This window comes from Aquarana catesbeiana, linkage group LG04 (genome assembly GCF_042186555.1).
Source record: "Aquarana catesbeiana isolate 2022-GZ linkage group LG04, ASM4218655v1, whole genome shotgun sequence".
Classification (NCBI taxonomy): Eukaryota; Metazoa; Chordata; class Amphibia; order Anura; family Ranidae; genus Aquarana; species Aquarana catesbeiana.
Window position 1 is genome coordinate 180,889,773 of NC_133327.1, and position 26,425 is coordinate 180,916,197.

General features: G+C 40.9%; 1 protein-coding gene across 5 annotated transcripts in view; it reads right to left on the reverse strand.

Annotated features, from left to right (window-relative positions):
* DOCK10 (dedicator of cytokinesis 10) overlaps positions 1-26,425 on the reverse strand; it is a 428,377-nt gene that overhangs the window by 94,737 nt on the left and 307,215 nt on the right. For 4 of the 5 annotated variants that reach the window (XM_073625969.1, XM_073625970.1, XM_073625966.1 and 1 more), the window contains exons 28-35: positions 23,922-24,068; positions 21,955-22,038; positions 16,545-16,641; positions 16,382-16,426; positions 15,492-15,667; positions 15,197-15,313; positions 1,905-2,016; positions 354-472 (exon numbers count right to left, since the gene is read on the reverse strand). In XM_073625969.1, the coding sequence (XP_073482070.1) occupies positions 354-472; positions 1,905-2,016; positions 15,197-15,313; positions 15,492-15,667; positions 16,382-16,426; positions 16,545-16,641; positions 21,955-22,038; positions 23,922-24,068 (897 nt within the window). The remainder of the gene's footprint in view (positions 1-353; positions 473-1,904; positions 2,017-15,196; positions 15,314-15,491; positions 15,668-16,381; positions 16,427-16,544; positions 16,642-21,954; positions 22,039-23,921; positions 24,069-26,425) is intronic. The other variant, XM_073625967.1, reaches the window with a different exon arrangement.

The following is a 26,425-nucleotide window of genomic DNA, read 5'->3' on the forward strand; positions in this document are numbered from 1 at the left end:
TTAGAAGTGTTTAGCATTTTTTTCTGCCAGAAAGCTCCAATCAAAAACACAAACCCAGAAGTGTTTTTTTCCTGCCTCTAAACGCTGAACTTAAAATATATCTCTATTCGTCCTAATGTGCATGGACACATAGGATAAAATTGAGCTGCTTCTACACAAAACACAAAACTCCTGTAGAAGCAGCAATTTTTAAGCCAGTGTGCATGGACCCTTAAACACAAGGGAACATGGAAAGCACATTTCTAAAGCATTATCTTTTATAGTTCCGTGGTTAATAATGGGTGGGTGTAAAATCTGAAAAGTATTACAAACTTATATACATAGGTCAATGCACTCTGAGCCCCCATTCATACCTTTTCACAGTTGTCAGTTTTCTCACTTTTCTCATTGGTACTTGGGATAGATTCCAAACTGGCCAATGATGCCCGGGAGTCTGCATTGTTTCCTGCAGTGATGGCAATGGATGAGAAGGCTGCAGGAGCAAAGTGATGAGATGAGAGGACAGCACAGACACAGAAACTGCACAAATGAGAAAGTCACAGGAGTACAGATGGTAAAATCAACACACATATGCAGGTGAATAATATTGTACAGTGATACATTTGATTTGCATATGGAATAAGTAAGTCACCAGATACAGGTCAATGCACACACTACAAATGACAGCAGATGAAAACAATCTGCCTGCCAATTTTAACTTTGCATTAGAAAAGATTTGTGTTTATTCAAGGTATTTTAACATTTGTTGTTGGTTGTTGACCCCAAGCATTTACTACAGAATGACTTTAAGTAAATGATCACAATTTTTTTCCCGCATAACCAACCAAAAACGTCTTCTCTTTTCTTAACGGGGTGGCGTGGACTTGAACCCCTCTAACTGATTATCACAATGTCGGCATGCATATTTCTTCCATCCCTGACACAGTTAGCATGACTAGTTTTTGCCATTAACACCATAACAGATCGGCACCGCTCCAAGCCTGCAGTGTCAGTCTCCCAGGTTTACATTCTATTCAGGTGCTGGCAGAAATAGAGCACATCTCACTCCAAAATGTAATATAGCCTGCGGATACTGCCCCACACTGTATTCAACTCAAAAATACAGTGAATGAAAAACTGGCCAGTTTTTCATTCACCTTACATTGGAATTAAATACAGTGTGCAGCAGTATCTGTATGCTATATTAGTTATTAGTTATTAGTTATATTAGTTGCTATAGTCATTACCCCAAGTGAATAATACAAATATTGTTACAAAAGATTCCTAAGGACTAATCTGTTTAGGGTGCAGCACCTTGTCACCTTATTAAAGCATTCACAAATGTAGAGGCTTCAGTCATATTTCATATTTGTTCATCTATAAGATTGTCCTAGTATGAATTATTCTGATGGCTTTGCACCATGTATTGGAAAGCTTCTCTTGCCACCAAGACTGAGTATAACGGCTTAATTGATTACGTTTTTGATATAAGGAATGTGGTGCCTAAAGCCAACTATCAAATTTAGGCTAATCTAAATTTCAAATTTATTGTAACAGAACATAGGCTATTCAAATTTAAGACCCCTTTACAAAATACACTCTAAGGAAAGTCTAGCTAAGATCTGTAAAGTGGAACTAATACCTTCAAATGTTATTAACATTCACTTTACATCTGGGACTCAGAACTCTGCTATTACTAGAAGCACCATAGTTTCATCACTTTCATTTAGCTGTGTAAGGAAAAGAATTGTACTGCAGTATCCCAATACTTAATCTGTAATGTAATTTAATTTGCTAGTTAAGTCGTAGAAAGGTGTATGTCTCATCTGAATGAAATAAGTCGAGTTTGCCATAAATAACTTTCTGAAGCATTAACTGCATACTTTTCAGGAAGTTCTTTTTAGTTACTAAAGCTCCTACATTACCTGCTATGGAATTTAATACATCTTTAGAAAACGAGGTATCTGCAGAAGTGGCAAGTTTAATGGCAGATTGACTTTGTGAGGCAGTTGCAGTGCTTAGGTCATCACGTGAGCCCTGTTTATGGGAAAGAACATACATCATTTATTCAGCACCTTGAAAGCTCTCATTAATTTTGGATACAAATCTGGGCATCACAGGTTAATTGATATTTCAAGGTGAACTTCAGGGAAACTACAAATCCTCCCTTATAGTGAGACTGCTCCCACACTGCAAGGGTTAAATATTCATTTAAGTCTAGGGGAACAAGCAAATCGGTTTTATTTACCCAATCCCCCACTCCCACAGGCTTCTATATGATGTAAGACCATTCCATCCAGTCTCTTCTCCCCTATGCCCCAGCAGTCAGATGCCCACTGACATCATCAAGATGTGGTCCCTAGTCCTGGACTGGATGTGAGGATGCCTAGGAACAGTCCACCACTGCAGTATAGGTCCAGTCCCCTACAACTATAGGAGCATTTCATCCTTGCAAGGGAGGATTTTTATCTTCCCTGGAGTTGGGCTTTAAACCACGTTGAATCATTAATAAGAGTCTATATACTTTATCAAGCAGTTTAGTAAAAAACAAACAAAAAACTTTAACTTATTATTACTTTTTATATTCAGCAGAACATATCCATGTGTGTGACAGTACCTAGGCACACTCTATTCTTCTAGCCTCACAGAAGTCTATCAGGAGTTTGAAATGCATATCCTACTCCCTCCTGCTATAAATTACTGGATTGCATTTGTGGTGTCTTCATAAATAGGGATTAGGAACAGAAAAGGCTATGATTGGGTATTCTTTGTAAAGTGAAACTTTACCTCATTTACTAAGCTCTGGAGCAACCTGTAAAGTGCACAGTCTATTTGCTCTAAAGTAGAACTATAAGCAAAACTTTTTTTACTTTTTTTTTGGATAGAGTAAGGGAGGGTTATAACCTCCGTCGCTTTTTTTTTTTCCATCTGTGTTCCGTTGGGGAGATTTACCTTTACTTCCTGTTCCATTGCCAAAATAGGAGGTGAAAGGAAATCCCAGCAAATTAAGGGAATGCCTTGGGGTCTTCCAGGTCACCAGAACTAGTGTCCCCATTGGAAAATTTTCACTCTATTACTTTTCTGGGAACAACCCAAAAGTTGGGATTTTCTTTTAATTTCGATGCTAATGGTAAACAGGACAAACAGAGATGTCTCCCTAATGGGGACAAACAGCAATACAAACCTAGTAGGTGTCCCGATACCTCTCCACTCTATCCAGAACTTAAATAAAAAGTTTTTTCTTTAGTTATACTTTAAGTAAATACAAAAAATATATTGATAAATATCAAATAATGAATGAAAATAGCATCAAACATCACATACATATATAAATACTCTTCTTCCACCATTTTGTAGTGTAGAAGAACCATATTTATATATGTGTGTGATTTTCAATACAAATTTAATTTAATATTTGACATTTATAAAGATATATTGTATTTACTTAATTTAATTTGGTTGTTTTTGATATACCACGTGTGCCCTGTGAAAGCAGCTTCTCTTTGGCCAGTATACTAGTCACCTTTTTTCTTTTGTATTAATACTTATATTGCAGGGACTACACTTAGTGAGTTGGCATAATTCTACGGTTTAAACCATTTTACCTCTTTATTAGCAATAAAAACTGATAGGGGTTCTAATTCTTTTCCACTGTATCCATCCCACTGGATATTGCATGAGATAAAATAGCGCACGGTTTCATGAGATAAATACCCCATATTTCGGGAAAATACCACAATACAAATTATTTTAAAAGCATTTTTTTTCTGAATGCCAAAAATCTTTTTGAAAAATGCTAAGCGGTATTGTATCACATTTCTTAAAGTGGTAGATACCGCTTTGTGAATGAAGCCCATTGTCTGAAGGATGAGGTTGTCTGAAGCTAGGTCTGTGATGATAGTGAGGTCTAAAGAACCCAAAACTGTGTGGAGAGAATGGGGGACTCATATTGAGCATCATGCCACTATCATTTTCCCCAGAATTCTCAAAACAGTAAGACAAAACAGTTAGATTTAAATCGTATCTCTGTGCTAGGCCTCTATATAATGTGACATATTAGACAGAAGAAAATAGTTCAGCCTAAGTAACATTTAACATAACACAGGCCAGCTAAGAAAGAATGCACTAATGTATAAGAAGATACCAATCAGTTAGACAACAAACCTACCTAAATTAAAAAGTCTGGAGGCTAATAAAAAACATTTGACCTCCTAAGAGAAATATATATATATATATATATATATATATATATATATATATATATATATATATATATATATATATATATATATAGGATCCATATCATATTTGGTATCTAAGTGATCAGCACTGATTTTCCTTTAAAACTAATTTTAAAACTCGTTAAGCTGAACCTCCAAATGCTCTAACTAAAATTAAAGAAGTTTGCCTCTGTAAGCAGCTCTGTTACATTTCTGTCTCAGCGTGGCAGCAAGTGATATAGACATTTCCTTTAAAGATCAGAATTGCAAGCAGTTGCTGTAAAGCAGGGGTCTCAAACTGGCGGCCCTCCAGCTGTTGTAAAACTACAAACCCCATGAGGCACTGCAAGGCTGACAGTTACAAGCATGACTCCCACAGGCAGGGGCATGATGGGACCTGTAGTTTCACAACAGCTGGAGGGCCACCAGTTTGAGACCCCTGCTGTAAAGGGTACATGTTCATGTTAATACATGTTGTTGTCACTACCCTGGGTATGTGTAAAAAGCTTAACCACTCAGTTAACCTTCCTGTCAAGAAAAGCATGAAAGAGTGCATTGGTGTGCATATGTATGCATAGGTACAGGCTGGCACTTAGCCATACATGTACATGCAGAGGTTCACTTTTGCATGCATGCGCACACCTGTCACCAATGCTGGCACCAGAGGGACTATTTAAACCGAGCTGCTGCACAGGATCAATGTTGCTTGGTCTACAGCGTTCCTTGTACAACCTGCAATCTGTTCCTGTGTCTGATATCCTACTATTGACCAAGTCTGCCTTTGACTACTCCTGAACTCCACCTGCCCACCCCAGTTTGTCCTTGGAAAGCGTCTCTGCCTACTCTTTATTGCTGATTTGCATTATTGTTGTCAACTACGACCTGAATCCTGACTAATAATCTGTCATATGCCTATACCTGATTTGACTGCCAGCTACCGACCCCAGCTTGCCTGAATCTGTTTATCATCTACCAGCTACCCAGTACTTGCTGATCAACTTTCCCCCACGCCTGGCCAGTGCCTGTTGATCATCAACCTGCTGCCCAACTATCGGCTGCCTGTCCAGTGCTTGCCAAATTCTACCTGTTGCCAGCTAAATGCCTTATGATCGACAACCTGCTGCCAGACAGCGCCTTCTGACCTACTGCCTGCTGCCCAGCCAGTTCCTGTCAAGAACCAACCTGCCATCAGTTGTTCCTGCTGTTCTCCTATCTTCTGTCTGGTCTGATCCTGTGGATACACAGACAATCTACCCGCATCAGCAGCGGGAAGAATGATCAGGCAGTTGTGCCACTCTGTGCCCTTATGCCTCTTGTCACTTTACCAGGGACTACAAGACGGAAGTGTAAGAGAGGCCTTGCTCATTGCATCAAACTTCTCCACCAGGTATGTAACAGTTCCACAAGCTAGAACATTCACACATGGTGAGGCTATGTAAGTAATACACCTCATTTTGGTTGCAGAGATGAGATCTGAGAATGATTTTGTCACCAGGTCCATTCTAAAGCTGAATTGCACCTAAAAAAACTAAAAAAAGGCTGACAAGCAGGATTTTCATGACCCTATTGGCCTCATATGTTGTAAACCCTTCTTTTTGCCTGTCAGCATTTGTGTACACTTTCAGGGGTTTCATTTGGCTTTAAAGTGGTTCTAAACGCAAACTGTTTTTTCCTTCACCCTCTCCAACACATTATTAAACACTTACCTGACTCCTCTCACTGGTCCAGTGCTGTTCCTGCTGCAGCACTGCTCTCTTCACTTCCTGCTTTCACAGGAGAAACTGAGGGCAGTGGGAGCCATAGCTGAAAGTCAAACTGAAGAGTCAGCAGGGGTGTGGCTTACTGATGCTGTGTGTCTATGGATGCACACAGCCTGCATCAGGAGCGCCCACACGCAGGTGCCCCTTAGCATCTGGCGTGCTAAGGGGGCACTCAGAGAAAAATTGATAGGACAGGGCTGGCTGGGGACTACCAGAGAGGATGTAAGGTACTGATAATATGATATGATATTACACAGAGCAGGTAAGTATAACATCTTTTTTTTTAAGGCAAAAAATTTAACCTTTAATATCATTTTACAAAACTCTAGCAGAAAACTTCTTCTCAGCTCCACCCATATGTTTAAGTTCATATTTTTTCTCTTTCTACCTAATGCTAAAAATTGGCAAGTAGTTCTGTGAGGCTGTCCCTGTTCTCTCTGATGCAAAACTGTCCTCCAGCTGGCCAAGTTCTATAAAACTCTAATTAAGGATTTAGAAACCACAAATATAGTACTGTAAAATTGGCAGCAGGACATTTTTAAAGAGGAAGAATTGGCCAAAATGTACTGGAGAAAAAGAGTACAGGGTGATGTTTTACTACAAGAATAATAAGACTGCAGATGTCGCAGCAGTGTAAAACTGGGCAGCACAGGACATTTTTAATCAGGGAGAGCCTGCCAAAATGTCCTAGACAATAATACCCCGTACACACGGTCGGACATTGATCGGACATTCCGACAACAAAATCCTAGGATTTTTTCCGACGGATGTTGGCTCAGACTTGTCTTGCATACACACGGTCACACAAAGTTGTCGGAAAATCCGATCATTCTGAATGCGGTGACGTAAAACACGTATGTCTGGACTATAAACGGGGCAGTAGCCAATAGCTTTCATCTCTTTATTTATTCTGAGCATGCGTGGCACTTTGTGCTTCGGATTTGTGTACACACGATCGGAAATTCCGACAACGGATTTTGTTGTCGGAAAATTTTATAGCAAGCTCTCAAACTTTGTGTGTCGGAAAATCCGATGGAAAATGTGTGATGGAGCCTACACACGGTCGGAATTTCCGACAACAAGGTTCTATCACACATTTTCCGTCGGATAATCCAACCGTGTGTACGGGGCATAAGAGTAAAAACAGATGCATTACTGCTGCCAGCTAACTCTTTATGAATATAAAATAAATAACAACCTTCAAATACTACCCCCTGAAATAAAAGCCTATTTTCTATAAAGGGAGATCTTGTGGCAAAAAAAAGATAGGACAGCAGCTAAAAGCGACATCTGACCTGAAGGCTGGGTTCACACTGCCGTGCGGAGCGGCTCACAGCAGGGGTCCAGTGCGTCCCTGTTCACCGTTTCAGGTCCGATTTCGGTCCATATTTTTGGCTGAATTTGGACCTGAAACTGACCAGAAGACGCACAGGACCTCTGTGCAATTTGCACCAGAGCCGCTTCAGAGATGTGTGAACCGGCTCCATAGAGAGCCGGTCACAATATCCTGACATACGAATTGGATGCAGGGAAACCCACATCCAATTCGCAAAAGTGTGAACCCAGCCTCAGGTAACCACACAAAAAAAAATTCTCTTCTTATCCTTTCCTGCAACAGTTTCCAATACACTGACACTATCTGGTGCAGCAGTGTATGGCAGCCAATCAGCTTCTAACTTCAGCTTGTTCAATTAAGCTTTGATTAAAAAAAAAAAAAAACTGGAAGCTGATTGGTTTCTATGCAGAGCTGTACCAGATTTTGCACTCTCCAGTTTTTATAATTCAACCCCTATGGTTGCTCTGTGTCCACCTTTATGTTGTGAGGGGGATGGTCATAACAAAGCCCCCATTATTTGCCCTTCTAAGCCAGCTAAGTGCAAAGTTCAAAGGCCTTGCAGTGCATTATGGATGTGAAACATTTAGACATTTTAGTTTGCAAACAGGTCATCCCTAGTAGGGTACTGTTAAAAGTGAAGAAATCCCTAGAGGGTGCCGCCAATTACTTTTTAAATAAAACCCAGTGCCTTTTGCTGTACCTGAAAATCAAATAGCTTTGATCCCTAAAATATAAGATTTTGGGCAAAAGGCAATAATCAAAAATAAAATGTAGTAAACGGAGTTTTATTTAAAATACATTAAAATGCCAGACTTGCAAGTAAGTAAAAGTCACAACCTTGTGCACCCAGCTGTAACAGAAGGTAAAATATAAACTCATCTGCCCAATAGCTCTTCTATACTGCTTACCTAGTTCCAAGTCATTGATTATTAACACTGCAGTTTCTATATGTATTAAACATAAGGGGCAAGCCAGGAGTCTAATCTAAAAGTTTAGCAATGCAATAAAAAATACATAGTGTCAGCATTCTCTTGATTGTAGTGTGTGTTAAAGCAGATTTCTATACAGCATATGTTGGATTATTTAAATTCTTAAGAGAAAACAGGCACCACACTCAATTAAAAATAGATGTATTCTACATGTATTATATATTTACAAAAATGTTGTCTATGACAAATTTATAAAATCATCTGCAGCATTTTTCGGTGCATTGTATTTCAGGTTGTAATGTAAAGCTGTTTCATATTGAAATGTGCAGTGGAATATTTCTTATTTGAAACAGTGCATTTAAAAACAAAAGCCAGGCACATAACATATTATTGAATTTCTTTTTTTGTTATTTGGTGCTTTTTACACTCATATATAAAAAAGAGTATTTCTAAATTTTTGTTCTTCCTTATTTAAAAGATAAGGGCATGATTTCAAAATAATAAACATACATTCTCACCTAGATAGATTCAGCATCGGTGTGATGCTGTACCCACCCCCTGTTGGAATACAGAATTGTATTTTGTGCAACAACTACTGTACATCAGTACTTAGTAGAGATATATTCTTCAACAAAGTAGATGACAGTGTTTACAAGTTTGTAGCTGCATCAATGGTATGCTCTATGTCATTTCCCTTTGTCACGTCACATTCGGCTACCTATCACATTTTACTACCCGCTGGAGTGCACATGCGTGACGCCACCATATGCGTTCCAACACTGTTATAAGACCACTTTGCCACAGGGCCCCTTGCGGGCTCGCTTCGCTCACCACGCTTCGCTCGCCACGCTTCGGGCACGGCCTCGCTTTGCTCTGCATAATTATAATCTAACTCTATGTCCACTTGGATGGTGGGGCTTGAACCTGGACTCAGGGGTGTGGCCACAAAATTCTGCGCAGGCGCAGATTGCCACAGTGTTGGAAGGCATATGGCGGCGTCGCGCATGCTCAGTCCAGCGGGTAGCCAAATGTGATGGGTCACCATATGTGACGGTACACCTTTATAAAGTTTCCTGTTTTATAAAGTTTCTTGTTTCCTGTCTGTTCTGTAGGGCTATATACAGAATTTCTAACAGACACCCACCCAGAGAAAAGCTGAGAACCCATTCATAGCCCAGACATAGCCAGCTACAGTAAATACGTGCAAGATACAGCAACAGAAAGATGACTGCAACAGAATAAAAGAAAATGGTCAGTAACACAGCTGCAACAAAGCTATACTGTAATTTGCAAATCTGACAAACCAGAACTACCAGTCTTGGAAATTCAAGATGAAAATGCTGCTAATAAGAAAAGGTACGTGGAAATGTATACATTAAGTAAGGCCAGAACACCCTTCAGATGAGTGGATATAGAATGATCAAAAAGCTCAGAGTACAATCCCTCTTAGCATAGAAGATGATTAAATCATACATATATGTAAATGTGAAACTGCTAAAAAAATGTGGGAAGGATTACAAAAGGTGCATGAAAGTGCTAATCAGCAAAAAATTGTATTTGATTAGAAAGCTATAGAAAACAATGCTGATGAAATGCCAGGATATGCAGGATTATATAAGGCACACCTTGGAAATGATTGAACGCCTGAGAGCTATAGGACAAGAAATAAATATTTTTCATGTTGCAGCACTATTACTAAGTGGCTTACCACTTAAACACTTGTCACAGCACTTGATGCACATCCAGATGATGAACTGACATAGTAATATGTAAAGGGCAAGCTTGTGGATGAATATAAGCATAAAGCAGAAAGCATTAATAGTGATGGTGCTTCTGTCGCAGAGTCTGCTTTAAAGACGAAAAATAGGAATAAAAACAGTAACGTGCAACAAGAAACACGTGAATGTTGTGTACAAGAAACAATGTCATTTAAAAGCAGATTGCAGAATCTGGGAAGATAGAATGCAAAAATAAACTAAACTACAAAAGGCCAAAAGTGTGAAGGAAGAAGCTGATTTTGCTTCAGATAATTAATATGTTTTTGAATCCAAAACTTGCACCTCATCTTTGCAGGCAGAGTGTGTTGATTCAGGAGCTATAAGTCACATGAAAAATGACAGAAATTTCTTTATTCACCTTGAACAGAGAAAAACAGAAAAAAATCACATGGAATTAGAAAGAATAGGAGACGTTTTTCTTTACAGTCTTATTTCCCAGAGTGTCACCAGAAAGATAACTGTGAAAAATGTCCTTTATGTCCTTGCTCTTGTAACAAATCTTTTTTCAGTGAAGAAGCTCACAAAACAAGGCAATGTAGAGACCTTCCAAGATGACAGTTGTGCCATTACAAAAGGGGATATCTTACATGCAAAGGCTAAAATTGCAGGTGAACTGTATCAGCTGAACTGCAATAAGGTAGTGAATACTGCCAAAAACATTCAAACTGCATTTACACATTGCACAGACAGACAAAAAATGAACTCAGCTCTCGTTTGAGGAGAGACCCTGGAGGTGTACACAGATCAAATAAATGTGATTAAAAAAGTCTCTCAATAAGAGGGATAAAGTCCGTAGCAACAGTCTCTAAGATGAAGAGGGAGAGGAATCCATGTACTAGCACTAAGGGCAGACAGTGTAAAGAGCTAGAAGCATTCTCTGCAATGCAACAAGGGAAAAGAAAAACAGCGCCTCTAACTGCAGTATTGGTAAACCATTTAATAAGTCAAAAGTGAAACTACTCACAAAGGGAGCATAAACACAAGCATGATAGTAATACTGCAGCAAAATCCGGGGGTGGTTTTCTCCTAAACGTCCATGTCTCTGAAGTGCAGCTGACAGCCTTCTCTCACCCTGCACCCGGAAGTGATGTCATCTCCGATCGCCCCTGTGTTCCCTGCTGTTCCCAGCTGGAATCCACCGGCACGAGCTGTTAGCTGCACTTCAGAGACACAGAAGTTTAGGAGAAAACCACCCCTGGATTATGCTGCAGTATTACTATCATGCTTGTGTTTATGCTCCCTTTATGAGTAGTTTCACTTTTGACTTATCATTAAATGGTTAACCAATACTGCACTTAGAGGCGCTGTGACACATTGCACAGACGACTTGGGCACAGAAGTCCTGACATACACTATATTACCAAAAGTATTAGGACGCCTGCCTTTACACACACATGAACTTGAATGACATCCCAGTCGTAGTCTGTAGGGTTCAATATTGAGTTGGCCCACCCTTTGCAGCTATAACAGCTTCAACTCTTCTGGGAAGGCTGTCCACAAGGTTTAGGAGTGTGCCTATGGGAATGTTTGATCATTCTTCCAGAAGTGTATTTGTTAGGTCAGGCACTGATGTGGATGAGAAGGCCTGGATCACAGTGTCCACTCCAATTCATCTCAAAAGTGTTCTATCGGGTTGAGACCAAGACTCTGTGCAGGTCAGTCACGTTCGACCACCCAAAACTGGCTCATACATGTCTTTATGGACCTTGCTTTGTGCACTGGTCCAAATCATTGGGTGGAAGGGGTTATGGTGTGGGGTTGTTTTTCAGGGGTTGGGCTTGGCCTCTTATTTCCAGTAAAGGGAACTCTTAAGGTGTCAGTATACCAAGACATTTTGGACAATTTCATGCTCCCAACTTTGTGGGAACAGTTTGGGGATGGCCCCTTCCTGTTCCAACATGACTGCGTACCGGTGCACAAACAAGGTAAGACATGGATGAGCCTGTTTGGGGTGGAGGATCTTGACTGGCCTGCACAGAGTTCTAAACTCAACCCAATAGAACACCTTTGGGATGAATTATAGTGGAGACTGCAAGCCAGGTCTTCTCATCCACATCAATGCCTGACCTCACAAATACGCTTCTGGAAGATTGGTCAAAAATTCCCCTAGACACACTCCTAAACCTTGTGGACAGCCTTCCCAAAAGAGTTGAAGCTGTTGTAGCTGCAAAGGGTGGGCCAACTCAATATTGAACCCTAAGACTGGGATGCCATTAAAGTTCATGTGCGTGTAAAGGTAGGCGCCCCAATACTTTTGGTAATATAGTGTCAAAGACTGAGAATGACTATGCAAGTGGAATTAAAATTTGTTCATGTGATCAAACAATGAAATGCACCAGCTGTATAAAAAAACAAACAAAATACAATTAAAGCCTTTCCAAAGCAGAGTAACAGCAGAGCTAAGAAACCTCTACACTTAATTTATTCAGATCTTTGTAATCCAATGGAAAATTATCTCCAGGAAAGAAGAGGTATTTTCTCACTTTATCTGTCTGACAACAAAAGTGAAGTACCAGAGAAACGTGAACAGTATTTGGCTCAAGTAAGCAACAAATGTATTAAAATGCTGAGCATATTACGCACAGACAATGGAACTGAATATACAGGTAACGTCTCACAGGCAATTTTCAGAAAGCATGGCATAATATTTTAAACTACTGTACCATACAACCCAGAACAAATCGAAGTTGCAGAAAAAAAGGAATCATACTCTATGTGAGAGTGGAAGAACCATGCTGTTTGATGCAGCTATGCCAACCACATACTGCATGCTATCTACAAACTCGACTACCAGGAAAATCAACAGAGAAACAGAAAGTTTGAACCATCTAAACATTTGTGAAAGCAAAGCCTATCTGCACATCTCAAAAGAAAAATTTACAAAATGGGATGCTTGCGCAAAGGAAGGTGTACGGGTGGGGTACAGTGAACCTCGAAACAAGACACAAACAAGGTAACCATCATTAGAAATGTAATTGTCGATTAAACTTCAGTGTGTTCAAAATTTCATGAACTAACACAAACACTTCAAACTGAGGGAAATTCTACATCAGTGTCACGTGAAGATAAGCAACAAAGAAAGTGACACAGAAATAGAAATTAACGCAGACAATCCAAATGCTGTAAAAGAAGAAACCAGGCCACAAGAGGCTTCAATCAGGAAATCCACCAGAAGCAATAAAGGCACCCCAGCCAAACATCTGTCCTATGTTGCTCACGCGGCATTAAAACCAGAGCCAGATTCATTGGATGAGATGCAAAGACTTCTAACTCATGAAAAACAAAAGTTGATCAGATGCTTTGACAAAACCATTTACAAGAAACTGATTTATAGAACTGAGGTCCAAAATGGGACTAATATAAGCAGTAGTTGTTTAGTGGGGGTGTTGTAATACAGAATTGTATGATGAGCAACAGCTACTGTACATCAGTATTTAGTGGAGATATATTCTTCAACCAGTAGATGACAGTGTTTATAAGTTTGTAGCTGCATCTATGGTATGCTCTATGTCTTTTCCCTGAATAAAGTTTTCTGTTTCCTGTCTGCAGTTAAGCAACAAAGCCCACGTGGACTGTTCTGTAGTGCTATATCCAGAATTTCTAACACCCCCGCTGCTCTAAGACTGAGAACTGAGCAATCAAAGATTGCTGATTGCTCAGTTCTCAGTCTTCAGTGAGCAGAGAGCCAGCGACTGTCAGTCTTCGGCTCTCTGCTTTGCCCCTCCAGCGCTTACTGGAGCAAGGGGCTGTGGAGGGAGGTGAGAGCAGCTGGTTTAGGCTGTGCCAAGTCAGATTCTGGTCAGGCATCTGGGTAGATCCTGACATTAAAGCTAGGATCCCTCCAGAGTCTAGACTGGTGGTGCTCCACAGGAGACGTAGGACCAAAAAAGCTTTGGCCATTCATATTCTTTAAGTAGCAATTCCAACTTTATTACATTTATGAAAACTACTGGCTTTACTACAGTTATCCACAGCTACAACTTTTTAATTTATACAGTAGAGTATGTTGTTAAAATGAACCTCAGCTCTAAGTCATAAAACCTATAGATGCATTGTGGGTGCTGATTTCAATAGAGCATTCATTTACATTCACCCTGCTGATGACAATATACCATTGTATAGCCACGGCAGCTTTGGAACACATGATCCGGAACTAGTCCCCAGCAGGCTATGCAAATGACACTTTGAGACCCCCATACCCTTCTATAATGTATCAGTAGTTCTCAAAAATGAACCTAAACTTTAGAGTATCTCAAACAAAAACTAATGCCTGAAGTTAAATCACTCTAAACTGGATGTCACTGTGGGCATCACTGTTGACTTTCAAAGCAGGGGAGATGCGCTCTCATCACATATCTCACTAGATGCTTAAAACATTTATAATAGCAACTCATAAATAAATAAAAAGGTTAACTGAACTGTGAAACAGTTTAAAGTATATGTAAAGTCATATTTTTTTTTGTATTGAATAGAAACAGGATAAAACTCTGGTTATTTTTTCCGCTCTGCATCTAACTGGGACCACAGGCAAATTGCAAACCTGACAGAGGGTCTAACCCCCTGACAACTCTGTCCAAAGCTAAGAAAATGTTGCTCTTTGCATACCCTTTTAAGTTTCCTGCAAATTATACTGTAAGGAGATATAAAGAATTACACCTCTAGATGTTTTAAAGCTAGTAAAGTCAATATTGGCCAAAAATTATACTATACTGCCAACACTCAAACATGCATGAAAAACATTATTTCTGGGAGTAAAGTCACAATGTGTGATAGCATGAAAACCTACACAACTAAGTTATTATCTCTTTTAATTAACAAGAAGTTAAATAAATTTAAACTAGAAAACTCCTTGAAGTAAACAGACACGACATGCTTGTGTGGTGTGTAATTATTTGTTAAAGGGAATTACATGGTTTGTACTCAATCATATGTTTAAGAATGCAGACCACTTTATAAGTAAGACAGGACACATTTATACTCTGCATTCATGACCCAATGAATATGAAAAGATCATGTAGTCCTTCAAACATATATCTGACTGTGTTTAAAGCTGTGGCTGCATAAGTGAAAGGAAACCCTTTAGAGACCGCTAAAATGTAATGCATACATATAATCAGTTTGTTTATAACGATAAAAGCCCATTTACAAACATCCAAATTCCTCATCAGCTAGCATATTTACTTTCCTAACTTACCTGGTTGGATGTATTGACTGTAAATGGGAAAAAATCTTTCATAAATATTCGAGGCATATTATCCAAAAGGATGCCATAGAGGGGCAAGAATAAAACAGCTATTTGGGCCTGCTTTTCCTAACAAAAAAAAAGAAGAAGAAAAATGGTATTACTAAATGCGTTCTATTTAATATTATGTTGTTTTACATTTTTACAATGAATGATAAAACAGAATAGGGGTTTATGCATATGTCATTGTAATGGTCTGTGACAAGGAAGGATCACATATTCACAGACAACATCAAGAAATAATTACCTTATCAGAGTATCTATTGTCAAAGGAGTGTTTAGCCATAATGTTCTTTAGTGCTGTGAGGGCGAGGTGGCGGATATCCTGGTCTTCTTGTAATGCCAGACCAACCTCTCTGAGAAGTATGCCAATCAGGAAGTGCTTACGGCAGAAGTCATCCGTCAAGGTGTACTCTGGCATGTCTTTATCAAAAAGTACAAAGAATACTTGTTTAATTGCTTATATCTATGAGGATAATAAAAGGAGCAAGGTGCTTTATGCTGACTGGTACTATTACACCAATATAATACCTGCCACTAAGCTTAAAGAGGAACTTTACCCCCTACGCGTTTTCTTTTTAATCTCCCCACTTACCTTTTTCATTGGGTTTAGCCTTAATAAACATACTCACATACTCAGCGAATCCAGCGTTGTCCTGCCATGACCTGCTGTTTTGCTACTGCAAATCAAGTCCTGTGCCGCCATCTTACTTACTGACTCCATTGGGAACTGGTTGTCTCTTTATGGTTCAGGCAGCTGGCTACCTGATGACAGTCATTGTGTTGAAACTGATGCCTCCTGGGATATGTGACATGCATATCCCAGTGCGCTTCAGGAGTGGAGGAGACGGCAATGTGGCCTAGGTGGCAGGGAGAAGGCTGGAATGTTTAAAAAAGTAAATTCAGCTTTTTAGATTGTAGACGGGGGGGTTGTAGGGATGAAAAGTGCTTTTATGGCGTGAAGGTCCACTTTAGCTTTGGAGTGTGCAGAGGACGGCAGGAGCATACGTGCATATACTGCCATCATATGACCACACTGAACATCCCAGGCAATTGACATAAAAGTAAACATCTGTAGGCTTTCAAAATAAATAAGCAAAAAGTAAGGTTCTAAGCTTTTATAAAAAAGGTACTTACCTAAAGCATGGTAAACTTTAGTAGAATCAGAAGGTGTAAGTGGATCTTCATTTGAATGAAAAAAAGGAAACAATATAATCAGTGTTCATTTAAAAACAATTTATTGTTTAACACACACAATTGTAATGGTGTACTTATTATCTGTATATGTTGACTATGTTACCTGGGATGTCTGATGATCTTAGAGGTAAACAGAGTGGAACAAAGTGCTCATGGCTGCAGACCTCCTGGAGAAATTCAAACTTGTACTGATGCAAAATCTGCAATGCAATAACACTGGATCATACTGGATAATAATGGCTTAATAACTGATTTGACATGCCTGGTGTAGTTCTATTTGCCTTATTTACTATTTGTCCTGCTTTTGTTCTATGACTGTAACTTTCCAGTGCAAACCCTAATCTGATTGGTGTGGCAACATGAAACAGTTGTTTCAAGCTACAAGTCTTGCCTAAAACCAGGCAAAACAAGTAACCTGTTATAACCTTTTTTAACCTGGAAATCCTTCTATGGTTATTTTTCTTGACTTTAATACTGTGGATGAGCCACACCTCCTGTCTAGGCCCCAATCACCATCCTACTGTATAATGACTGGGATTTTACTGATCTCTGAGGTGCTGCATCATACAAAAGTGAAAGGAGCTTGATTGTCCCGGGTTCAGTTTCATTAAAAGAAAAAGTACTCCTTGGGCTTTAAAAACTCTGGTACAATCACTTTATACTGGTAGGCCTAATAGCAGTAGTAGGACTCAGAATATCATATGAAATAATAGTGACTTAAAGGTGTATGTATTTATTTAACAGAGCAGTGTGATTTAGTAATGCATATAGCTGTAACAGGTGATCTATCTGTCACAGCAATAAATTATTGAACAAAGCTCAAAGGCATATTTTAACCGGTTCCCGACCGGCGCACGCTGATGTACGCCGGCAGAATGGCACGGCTGGGCAAATGGGCATACCCGTACCTCCCTTTGTATTTGCTGCAGTGCCATTGCGTGCATGCGCCCCCGGCTGGGAGCTCAGTGACTCGGGTCGCGGGTCCTGCAGACTCAATAGCCGCGGGTATACCTGCGATCGCCTCATGGAGAGGACAAACAGGGAGATGCTAATGTAAACAAGCATCTCCCCGTTCTGCCTAGTAACAGCGTCACTGATCTCTGCTCCCAATGATTAGGAGCAGAGCAGGGTGATCTTAGGAGGGGATCTTAACTTTACCATGGACCCTTCCTTGGACACATCGAGACAAACTTCCCAGATCCCATATGCGGCACTCAAACGCTTAAAAAAGAATTTCTATGCTTTCCACCTGGTAGACGTCTGGAGGATCATGCACCCGACCCAGAGAGACTATACCTTTTATTCACATCCTCATGATTCGTATACTAGAATCGACCTCTTTATGTTGCCCCAATCTTTACTCTCTAGGGTACGGGCTGCTTCAATAGGTTCCATCACCTTTTCAGACCATGCCCCGGTCTTCATCGACATAGATATTCTGCCTCCCAGGCCTAAGCAATGGCAGTGGAAGCTTAATGATACACTGATCCAAACCCCAGAGGTAGTAGAGGAGGTCTCTAGAGAATTGAGGAACTTTTTCTCAATTAACGCAGAGGGGAGGAGTGCCCCACTGATGGTATGGGAAGCCCACAAGTGTACTATTAGAGGCATCTTGATAAAAATTGGTACCTGACTCAAGAAGGCAAGAGCTCAGCAAATTCTCGACCTCTTAGGAAAAATCAGGATCTTGGAATCCACTCATAAACAATCTCTAGCCATCCAGACATTGCCGGAACTTACCACCCTGAGGGGTCAATTGAGATCCATGGCATTGGACAGGGCTAAGGCAGTCATTGCAAAATGCAAATGCACTTTTTACGAACATAGTAACAAGTGTGGTAAAGTGTTAGCAAGGGCCTTGAGGGCCCAGCGGGCACAAGCCTTTATTCCCGAGTTAATGGGAGAAGGTGGATCTAAGGTCCATCTTAGAGGTAATCGCGGAACAGTTCCGCAAATACTACACCTCATTATATAATCTTAAATGTCATTATATAATCTTAAACGCCTTCCTCGGCTACCTGAAGAGGCCTTGAAGGCCTTGGAAAAGCCGTTATCGGGGGAGGAGGTAGCGCTGGCCATGGCGCGTATGCAAAATGGCAAAGCCCCGGGCCCCGATGGGTACTCGCTGAAATACTATAAGACTTTCGGTGACCTTCTGTTACCTCACTTCTTAGCGGCCTATAATGACGCCGGAGAGGGGGCAATCCCCCCAGAAGATTCATTACGAGCCTTTGTTTCAGTGATTTCCAAGGAGGGCAGAGATCCATTACTTTGTCAAAACTATAGACCAATATCACTCCTCAACATTGACCTAAAGATCTTCACTAAGGTCCTTTCCATGAGGTTGTCAGAGTGGATTCCCTCGCTTGTCCATTTAGACCAGGTTGGCTTTGTGCCCTCAAGAGAGGCGAGGGACAACACCACAAAGGCAATCAACCTTATTCACGCTGCTAAAACACGAGGAACCCCGATGTTACTTCTCTCTACCGAGGCCGAAAAGACGTTCGATAGAGTGAACTGGCCCTTTTTAGTTGAGACCCTACACCATCTAGGCTTGGGTGATCGGATGATGAACTGGATACAAGGCATTTATTCCAGGCCCACAGCACTAGTGAAAGTCAATGGCCAGCTCTCTTCCTCCTTTGGTATTACCAATGGGACGAGGCAGGGGTGCCCCCTATCCCCACTAATATTTATCCTGTCCCTGGAACCCTTCCTCTGTACGGTGAGAGATAACCCTAACATAACGGGAGTTCATCTTAGTGACTCTCTATCTCCTAAAATAGCAGCGTTCGCCGACGACTTACTCTTTTTCATAACAAACCCCCTGGTTTCCATACCAAATCTAATGTCGGAGTTGCAGACATATGGAACATTGTCTTTCTTCAAAATCAATTTCCAGAAATTGGAAGCTTTAAATATATCCATGCCAACTTCCTTGAACAACCTTCTACGAGCAGATTTCCCTTTTAAATGGGCGAGTTCCTAAATTAAGTATTTGGGCATTCGTCTACCGAGTAGAGTGGAGGAGATTTTCTCGATTAACTTTCCCCCTCTTTTATCGGATATCAAAAACGATTTACTGAAATGGCAGAAAGGCCTGTTCTCTTGGTTTGGATGGCGTAGCATAATAAAAATGAACATCATGCTACGTATATTGTACCACCTTCAGACCCTCCCCGTCAAGGTCCCGATTGCCTTCCTCAGAGCAGCGAACCAAACTTTGAGTAGGTTCATCTGGGCCCAGAAACCTCCGCGGCTGGCTCAGGCCACTCTACGGCTACCTAAAACATCGGGAGGCATGGCTCTCCCAGATGTGACTCTGTACCACGCCGCATGCCATTTGGCAAGAACCTTAGATTGGTGCCGCCATGACAAACTAAAACAATGGATCCAAATAGAGCGGCTTCTTTCGGGGATAGATTTAAAAGGACTACCATGGTGTCAAAAGAACCTACCAGATCAGGTATTAAAACACCCTACGGTAGGAGAGACGTGGCGAATAATCCAGAAAACCATAAGAGAACACTCGATCGCACCTACCCCCCTCACCACTTACACCGGGAATCCGGATTTTAGTCCGAGACTGAGTGACCCCAGTGTCCAGGAGCTGAAAGGAAGCGACAGATGTCAACTCCGTCATTTCATACAGAATGGAGTGTGGATGACCAGGAAAACAGTCATAGATGACCCTCTCTTGGTTTGCCTCTCCTTCTGGCAGAAGCTACAATTAGCGCACTTTATTAAAGCGCAACCCCCACCAGCGCCCTACTTAAGACCCTTGACATCGTTTGAGCTACTATGCCTAGAGCAAGAACCAATGTGCCACACCATCTCATTAACATACCAACTCCCGCTCTCACCTCCCAAGGGGTATAGACCTCCTTATATAGCTAAATGGGAACGAGATTTGGGAATACAGCTAACTGAGAGACAAGTGGAGAGAATAATTCTCTTCACATATAAAACATCGATTTGTGCTAACCAGCAGGAGGCAGGGTTCAAAGTGTTGTCCCAATGGTATTATACTCCAGTGAGGTTGCACCAGATGTTTCCTCAGAGCTCGGATCTTTGTTGGAGGTGTGGAGAGGAGGTGGGCACCCTTCTCCATATCTTCTGGTCCTGTAGGCTCTTGACATCCTTTTGGTCCGAGGTCCATCGAATCACACAAAAGTTCACGGATCGGGAGCTGCCCAAGAGTCCTGAATTCTTCCTAATACACCACCATGAAATACCGAGCAAGGCATATAGGAAGTCAATCCTGCCCTTGTTGGTCACAGCAGCAAAAAGCTGTATCCCCCTACTTTGGAAACGAACGGAGCCCCTAAAGGTGGCGTTGTGGCTATAGAAGGTAGCTGACATACATAAAATGGAGGACTTGATAGCAACAGAAAAGGGAACTAGAGAACAATTTCTCAAGAAGTGGTACTATTGGCTTGAATTTTTCTACTCGGAGGAGTATGCAAGGCTGCTGATATAAATATTTGGTAATTATTTAGTGATTTCAAAATTCGTAATGGACAACGTAAAGTCGCTGGAGGGCTTGGAGGAGGGATCTCTCATCTCTCTCCTAATTCCCGCCTTTCCCTCCTTGCTCCTCAATCTTCCCCCCCTTCCCCTCCCCCTTCCCCCCCTACTCCCCCCCCTCCCCGCTTCCCCCCTCCCTCCCCCCTTCCCCCCTCCTTCCCCCACTTCCCCCACCCTTTTTTTTTTCTCTGTATCTCCTTATCCTTCTTTCTGACTTTCTTTAACTTTCTTATTCGCACTAGGCCTAATAGGTTCTAATGACCTATAAATAAGACGGACAACCTCCAGGTCGTACTTTTTACTTTATTAGTTACATACAAAAAGAAATTTTATCATACACGGGACACAGGGAGCTCCCTAACCTTGGGATTGGCTATTCAAACAAAGTTGGTTTGGGTCCATATACACAGATATCTCTTAAGGTTTGATTGGGATAATATGACAAATCAAGCTGTATAATTAGCACAAACAAAATGATGTGTCCAATGTTTTTTTTTGCATCTGTACTATTGTATGTGTAGTGTTATTATCCTATCATTTCACAAATAAAGAATTTTTTAAAAATATATATTTTTGGGGGATATTTATTAAAGCAAAAAGTAAAAAATATTGCGTTTTTTTCAAAATTGTCGCTATTTTTTTGTTTATAGCACAAAAAATAAAAACCGCAGAGGTGATCAAATACCACCAAAAGAAAGCTCTATTTGTGGGAAAAAAAGGACGTCAATTTTGTTTGGGAGCCACGTTGCACGACCGTGCAATTGTCAGTTAAAGCGACGCATTGCTGAATCGCAAAAAACGCACTGGTCAGGAAGGGGGTAAATTCTTCCGGGGCTGAAGTGGTTAAGCACTGTGATACTGTGTAATTGTTCACACTTATTCTGGCATTCTAATTCTATATATATATATATATATATATATATATATATATATATATATATATATATATATCACATTCCAAAATGTTATATTAGAGTTATTCCTACCTTACCATCTCCGGGGCTGAACATACTAATACAACTACTGACCATCTTGAATACAAAGCCACGATCCATAAATGTAAAACAGCACTGGAAGACAAAGGTTATTTTTATATCAGATACATTTATAAATCATTTGCTTTAAAACAGATTTTACATACAATGCTGTCATACTTTTTGTGGTAGATAACAATATCTTTAATTTCAGCATTTATGAGATAAGACATTCAGATAATTTGTCATCCAGAAAATATCAGACCATGGAAATTTTAACATAGTTCACAATAAAATCAGTCCATTCTGGCAACTATTTCTACATGGTCTTGGCTGACCAGACTCAAAATTTATAATGATAACCCGTGTAAAGTCGGAGTTCCAGTGAGAGCATACGAATACCTAATCCCGTCCCTGTCTGTCCAGAAATGGGTAGAGAGAGGAGTGAACTTAGGGAATAAAGATGCTGCTGACACATATAAAACAGATCAAATAAGGCACTTCCACAAAAAGAACAATGTATGCCACATATTGGTACCGCAATATATATTGAACTTCCTACTGAGCAACCTTCCTAAGGTGCCTAAAGACATCTCTTTTATTTATAAACAGTGCAACCAGAGTCTTTTAGAAAAAAAGTCCAACTCCATGCTGAGATGGGAAAAGGAATTAAATCAAATATTTTCACTAACACAGCGGTTTCAGGCAATTAAGGTGAATAGTAGATCTTCAGAATGCACAGAGCATTGGGATAACTTCCAAAAAATCTTTCACATGACCCCCCCAAGACTTAATTCATTTTTACTTAATTCTCTGCTCTGTTGGAGGAAGTGTAATAAGGTAGGCAACCTACCGCATATTCTATGGAGTTGTGATATTCTCCAGAATTACTGAGCAGAAGTTTCCATCCTTATCTCACACTTTATAGGAGTGCAGGTATCTATTATGCCAGCATTAGCACTACTTAACATAGGAATGGAATCCTTTTCCCCCAATTCCAGAACTGTGGTAGCACAAGTACTGGTTGCTGCACGCTTGATGATTGCTAAGGAATGGAAATCCCCATACCCACCAAAAATAGAATCAGTTGTACCAAAGTTGTATTAAAATAAATATGCAATGTCTGATGGAAAAAAAATTAAAATTACAAAAAATAACAGCCCCTATGGACTAAAGAATTGGTAACAGCACTAAAATGATAGTGTGCTTGTCACATCTGGTATCATTATGACTCTCTATCCAGTCACATTAGTACCTCTCCTTCAAGTCATAGAAGCTTTCTCTGTCTTATGTACTAAGGAGGGAGTTTACCAAGATGGGAGCAGCCAGAATCTGGAGCAGCTGTGCATGGCAACCAATCAGCTACTATCTTCAGCTTGTTCGGGTAAGCACTGAAAATTAAAGGTAGAAGATGATTGGTTTTCATGCACAGTGGCTCCATATTCTGGAGTCTCAAGTTCTCATGAATTCCCCTCAATGTGCTTTGCCTAGTAGATCTCCTCCCAGTGTCATATGACTACCATACACAACATCAACTAGAGTTTATGCAACCACACCCATCCTGGGCTTCATCAAAGCATTGAAGCAGCAGGCAGGTCAATGTGGTGCCTTGGCACCTTGAGTTCCACTTTAACTACTTCTTACAATGACCTCATTTTCAATATACAAGTAAGTAATTTCTTAAAAATTGCCCATGTATCATAGTCTTTTCAAATCTCAATAATGGGACACAGTAGGCAAAAAAAAAAAAAATAACCTAACGGGTCCTAACAATTATCCTACTCCATCCAAAGTGGAAAAAATGGATTGGCTCTAGATATACTGTAACACAACAGTGTGGGAAATTTGGAAAGCAGTTTGCTTGATTAATCTATTCCTATAAACTCCACTAATCACCATATTATATGTCTCAATTGTAAAAAAAAAACTTTGAGGTTGCTTAAAAATGTACATAAATGCAGGAAACTTCACATAGTCACCTTCAGAAAACAGGCAATGCTCAGGTTGGCCTTCTTTGTCTCCTCCAGAGCATCCTTGTACTTCCAAATTATATGGTCTGAAAAGCTCATCACAAGTGCTTCCAGCTCAGCATGGAAGGTTGTGGGGAACCTTTTAGTGCGATGAACCTAAAATAAGTAGAAAGTTTCAATCAGCATTAAATTGTTGCTCAGTCAATGAACATACCAACACACAAACACAAAACGCCAGAACTGGTGTCTGAAGTGACTCTAAAACCAATTACATGTCAGAATGAAAAGGACAAGGTAATAATAATAGGAAAGCTTTCAAAATAGTGACAGATGTTTTTTTCTGCTTAGAAAAAGGAAACTTGAACAACTTCAATTTCTATAGGGACTATGTTACAGTACATCCATTGGGTAATACTAAAATTGCATTTTATCGTTTTACATAACTGTCACAAAAGAATGCATTTTTCACTTTCAATAGATTTTTAATACAAAACATTGCGTAAAAGAACTGTTTGTAATTGCTGAGAAGGTGTTAGACAGTTGGAAAGTAGCTGCCGAGGATGTGATAACATCCAACAGTAGAAGTAGCATATTAATAAACAAAACTTGTAGCCTGCAAGTTATAGTAAATGGGCCAGCTAACTTTGTCGCAGGCTGTGAATCATTAAGCAGATCAAAACATCAAGTCTGAATAAACAGCATGATCTGCAACAATTAAATAAGAAAGAAAAAAAGAGGAAAGAAGGATGTCCACAGTAGGAAGGTGGGAGAGAGAGGTGGGGTGAAGGGGAGAGGAGCAGTTGCGTCGGTATGGGGGGGCGGGTGACACCCTCCAGAGGGGTGACACCGGGCCCGCCGCTACACAGTTCGCTATATTGCTTGCAGCGGAGTGGTTCGAGCAGGGCACCCAGCCATGCGGGGGAGGCTGCTTGTATCACTCTCCAATCAGGCTAAGCTGTCACTTGGAGACCTCCAATATCTCTCAAGGCAGCCGGAGTTGGTGAGCGGAGCTGGGGGTGTGGCTGCCTCCTCTACTCCTCCTACAGGCTCTTTCACTATGGCTCATCCTGCATCTGAAGGAGAAAGAGGCGAGGACACAGCAGCCCCGCCCGGGTGTCTTCATCTGCAGGCATGCTCTAAGTTGCTGTGTAAGCTCTGAGTCCCAAACTGCCAATATACCACCCCAACCTGCCATATACCACCCCAGCCTGCCCTATACCATCCCAAACTGCCAATATACCACCCAACCTGCCCTATACCACCCCGGCCTGCCCTATACCACCCCAAGCTGCCAATATACTACCCCAAACTGCCAATATACCATCCCAAATTGCCCTATATCACTCAAACTGCCCTATACCATCCCAACCTGCCCTTTACCACCCCAGCCTGCCCTATACCACCTCAAATTGCCCTATACCATCCCAAACTGCCAATATACCACCCCAGCCTGCCCTATATCACCCCAACCTGCCCTATACCACCCTGGCCTGCCCTAAACCACCCCAAGCTGCCAATATACCACCCCAAACTGCCAACATACCACTTCAAACTGCCCTATACCAACCCAAACTGCCCTATACCACTCCAACCTGCCCTGTACCACCCTGGCCTGAGCTAAACCACCCCAAGCTGCCAATATACCACCCCAAACTGCCCTATACCATCCTAACCTTCCCTATACAACCCCAGCCTGCCCTATACCACCCCAACCTACCCTATACCACCCCGGCCTGCCCTATACCTCCCACACTGCCAATATACCACCCCAAACTGTCCTATACCACCCAAACTGCCATATACCACCCCAACCTGCCCTATATCACCTTAACCTGCCCTATACCACCTGAACCTGCCCTTTACCACCCCAGCCTGCCCTATACCAACCCAAACTGTCCTATACCACCTCAACCGTGTGCTGCCTGCAGGGCACTGGGCAGCCTAGACAGGAGGGGAGTGACACCATGTTTTACCGCACAGGTGACACCAACACTAGTGACGCCACTAGAGGGGAGTGAGCATTAGGGATGCCCAAGACCAGCATCCCAAAGCTGGTCTATTATAATGAAGTATAGCTCTCCATGGACAGTGATGGATGGGCATATTGTATCCACGGGGTATTTGTTTTGCGTGTCCAGCAGGATACTGGTCAGAAACTGTTGATCTGCTGATGAACTTCCTTGAAGGAATCAAGTTGTTTCTTCCAGGCTTTGGCAATAGTCTGTTCTGATAGTCTTATAGTCTGCTAACAAAATGTAAGTCACCAATTTAAATTGAGTTTTAATAGGTATATATATTTTTAAATGTATGAAATGTTTTAGTAAATTACTTGTGACCATTTAGAATCCACCCACATTTTTTTTGTATAGCAAATGTTAGCACAGTAAGCATGCTCAATGCTATTAAATGTCTTGGTCACATTTTAATAAGTATTGCATGAGAATCTCATCAAAATGCTGGGTTCAAGATGAACTGTAGGTATTTGTGAACTAATGCAGCAATTTTCCCACCAA